The sequence below is a fragment of the Alligator sinensis genome, unplaced genomic scaffold, assembly GCF_000455745.1.
Source record: "Alligator sinensis unplaced genomic scaffold, ASM45574v1 scaffold1892_1, whole genome shotgun sequence".
NCBI classification, from domain to species: Eukaryota; Metazoa; Chordata; order Crocodylia; family Alligatoridae; genus Alligator; species Alligator sinensis.
The window spans coordinates 422,487-425,700 of record NW_005842966.1 but is presented as its reverse complement, the minus strand read 5'-3'; the positions used below and the strand labels follow the sequence as shown (position 1 = coordinate 425,700).

Below are 3,214 nucleotides of genomic sequence, written 5' to 3'. Positions count from 1 at the left end.
TGAGGGACCTGGTAGGAGGCAGGGGTGGGCAGGGGGGTGGAACCTCAAGGGGGGAAGGGATGGGGGTCCTGGGCCTGGGATGCAAGAAGACAGGGTCTGGGGGGTGAGAGGCAGGGAATGGGGCCTCTTGGTGTTGCTCACCACTCCTCCCCACCCACAGGTGATGTTCTGCACCCTCAACACACACAAGGTGGACATGGAGAAGCTGTTGGGGGGGCAGATTGGCCTGGAGGATTTCATCTTTGCCCACACACGGGGGCAGCGCAAAGAAGTCGAGGTGCTCAAGGCTGAGGACGCTCTGGGGCTCACCATCACTGACAATGGGGCCGGCTATGCCTTCATCAAGGTGGGACCTGACCCACAGCATCTGGCGCCCGTCACTCCTCACCCACAGCCCCCAGGGTCTGGGTGGGATCACAGCCCTGCTGCCTCAGCCCAAATCTCCTCTGGCATCTGCTAATCCCCAGTTTGTGATGTTCTCCAGTTCCGGGGCTTCAGACTTTTGCCCTGCTGTTCCATACTTCCATGTTCCGCCCCAAAGCTGGGCACATCTCGGCAGTGGGCAGAAGGCCCCATGTATGGCTGCAGGTCCGTGCCAGGGTCTTCAGCCCCTTCAAAGTGAGGCAGTGCAATCTGGGCAGAAGGAGTCAATGCAGGGGGCATGTTCGATCCAGCTGGGGACACGGGTCCTTGTGCTTCAGGGCATGGCAGGGTCAGGAAGGACCTAGGCTTCGTTCCTGATCAGTAGCTCCCTGCTGGTGCCCCTCACTCCTGACTCTCAGTCCACTGCTCCCCCAACCCAGCCAGTGCCCCTCACTTCCAGTCCCGGACCACTGCCCTCCCCCTGCCAGCTTGCCATTGTCCCTTACTCCCAACCTACAGCCCTTTGTGGTCCCTGCCTGGGCAGGGTTAGGAGTGAGGGGCCAAGGCCAGCTGGTTGTGCCAGGAAGGCACTGGGGAGGGGGGGTGCTCACTGTCCCAGCCATGAATCCCAGTGCAACCCCTGCCCCCACAGCGCATCAAGGAGGGCAGCGTGATTGACCGCATCCCCCTCATCGGTGTGGGTGACATGATTGAAGCCATTGATGGGCGCAGCCTGCTTGGTGCCCGCCACTATGAGGTGGCCAAGATGCTCAAGGAGCTGCCCACGGGCCGGCGCTTCACTCTGCACCTTACTGAGCCCCTCAAGGCCTTTGGTGAGTTGGGGTGGGGGGACCTCCATGAGGCAGGGGCAGGGCCTTGTGGAGCAAATGTGGAGCTGGGGCAGGGATGGAGCCCTGGGGGGTGGGGGCAGGGCCTCAGTATGGCAGGAGTGGGGGCAGGACCCTGGGGTGGGGCAGGAACTGGGTGGGAGGGCAGGGGCAGGGCTCCAAGTGGAGCATTGTTGGGTGGGGAGCCCTGGGTGCTTGGTGCTGGGGAAACAGAAAGGGTGAAACAGCCCATAGAGGGCCCTCGCCCCCCCAAACACTTGGCCCTGGGGCTGCACTGCCATGCAGGGACAGCAGATGGCGCTGTGACTCTGTGGCCCATGGAGACCCACCCCCAAGGCTGCAGTGCCCACATGTGTCCAGGAGGGGGCAGGACCCTCCTAAGCACCAGGTCGGGGCTGTCAGCAGGAGACACCCTGTGGCCCAGGGAAGCTGCCCAGGACACCCCCCCCCCGGCCAGGAGCAGAACCTGGGTGTCCAGGCCCTGGCACCTCCATTGGCCTCAGCCACTGAGTTCCTTCCTGCAGTGACTCATGGGGGCCTGGGATGGGTGTTGGGGGGGAGCCGCTTCCTCTTGGCTCTTGGATCCTTCCCTGCCAGTAACTGGGGGGGGCTGCCCTGGCTGCACAGAGTCCTCAGCCCTGCCAGTGCCCCACACTACTGACCCAAATTCCCTGTCATGTGTGTCCCCACCTTCCCCCGCCTCCAGCTCTGCCGCTGCCCCTGGGACAGGGTCCAGCCTATTGCATTGGTTTTTAATGAGCACTGGGCTGCAAGTGCCCCCCCACTTCCCATCTGGACCCACCAGCCCTGGTCCCCTGCAGGGCCCTTCCCAGAGGCTGGTCCCACCCCCTCACCCGCAGGTGCCCATGCCAGATGCACCTGGACCTCCCTTCCCCATCCTGCCCTGCAGGGAGAACAAGGGGCCTGCGTGCAGCAGTGGCTGACATGAACTGCCTGCTCCGTGCCAGGCCCGGTGTGCCATCTGGGCAGGGCTAAGCCAGCTGGGGGTGCACAGGGGAGCTTCAGGCTCCAGGGGACCATGGACTGGAGTTGGGACCCCTCCCTCCAGCCACAGGTTCTTGGCCCTGTTGGGGGTGGATCTGGGAATTGCCCCCTCTGGCCCCATACTGATCTGGCCTCTTGCTCCCCCACAGATATGATTGGGCAGCGGTCATCAGGTGCCCGGCACGGGAGCAGTGCTCAGCTGGGCACAGGCAGGGGCACCCTCCGTTTGCGTGCCAAGGGGCCAGCCACCGTGGAGGAGCAGGTATGAGTGGGAGGTCCTGCCTGTGTCATGCTGTAGTGCCCCTCACTCCATGTGCCCCTCCTGACCTGCAGCCCCTGCCCCCTCACCATACCAGTCCCAATAACTGAGGAGAGCTTGGAGGGGCCCAGCCTTGGGGCCTGTGGAGGGGGGCACATTTTAGCAGTGTCCTGCTGGGCCCCTGCCCAGCATTGCTTAACTCTTCCTCCCCCCGCCTCCCAACCCTTCCCTGGCAGCCATCAGCATTTGAGGAACGGGCCATCGAGAAGGTAGACGACCTGCTGGAGAGCTACATGGGCATCCGTGACACAGAGCTGGGTGAGCTGGAGCCCCCCACTGCCTGCCTGGACAGGAACAGGGAGCAGGGGCAACTCCACGGGGCAGGCCCCTGCCAGGGTGGGGCATCCAAACCCCCCATTACCTCCCACCAGCTTGTTCCGTGGTGCCCCACTAGGGTGCTTAGGGGGCTCTATGGGCACCTGCTTAACTGCCCCCTCCCTCCCCACTGCAGCAGCCACGATGGTGGAGCTGGGCCGGGATGCACGGAACCCGGACGAGCTGGCCCAGGCCCTGGATGCGCAGCTCGGTGACTTCGCCTTCCCTGACGAGTTTGTCTTCGATGTGTGGGGGGCCATCGGTGATGCCAAGGCTGGGCGTGGCTAGGAGGGGGTGGGGGGGCAGGAGGCACTGGCAGCCAGGAGCAGGCTGGGACCAGTCCCCAAAGCGGGGCATCTTCCAG

General features: G+C 64.2%; 1 protein-coding gene across 1 annotated transcript in view; it reads left to right on the top strand.

Annotated features, from left to right (window-relative positions):
- Window positions 1-3,208, top strand: part of GIPC1 (GIPC PDZ domain containing family member 1) — a 4,812-nt gene extending 1,604 nt beyond the window's left edge. The window contains exons 2-6 of the mRNA XM_006036476.2: window positions 161-346; window positions 1,016-1,196; window positions 2,366-2,478; window positions 2,712-2,793; window positions 2,987-3,208. Of these exons, the coding sequence (XP_006036538.2) occupies window positions 161-346; window positions 1,016-1,196; window positions 2,366-2,478; window positions 2,712-2,793; window positions 2,987-3,138 (714 nt within the window). The 3' untranslated portion in view covers window positions 3,139-3,208. The remainder of the gene's footprint in view (window positions 1-160; window positions 347-1,015; window positions 1,197-2,365; window positions 2,479-2,711; window positions 2,794-2,986) is intronic.
- Window positions 3,209-3,214: the final 6 nt, after the last annotated feature.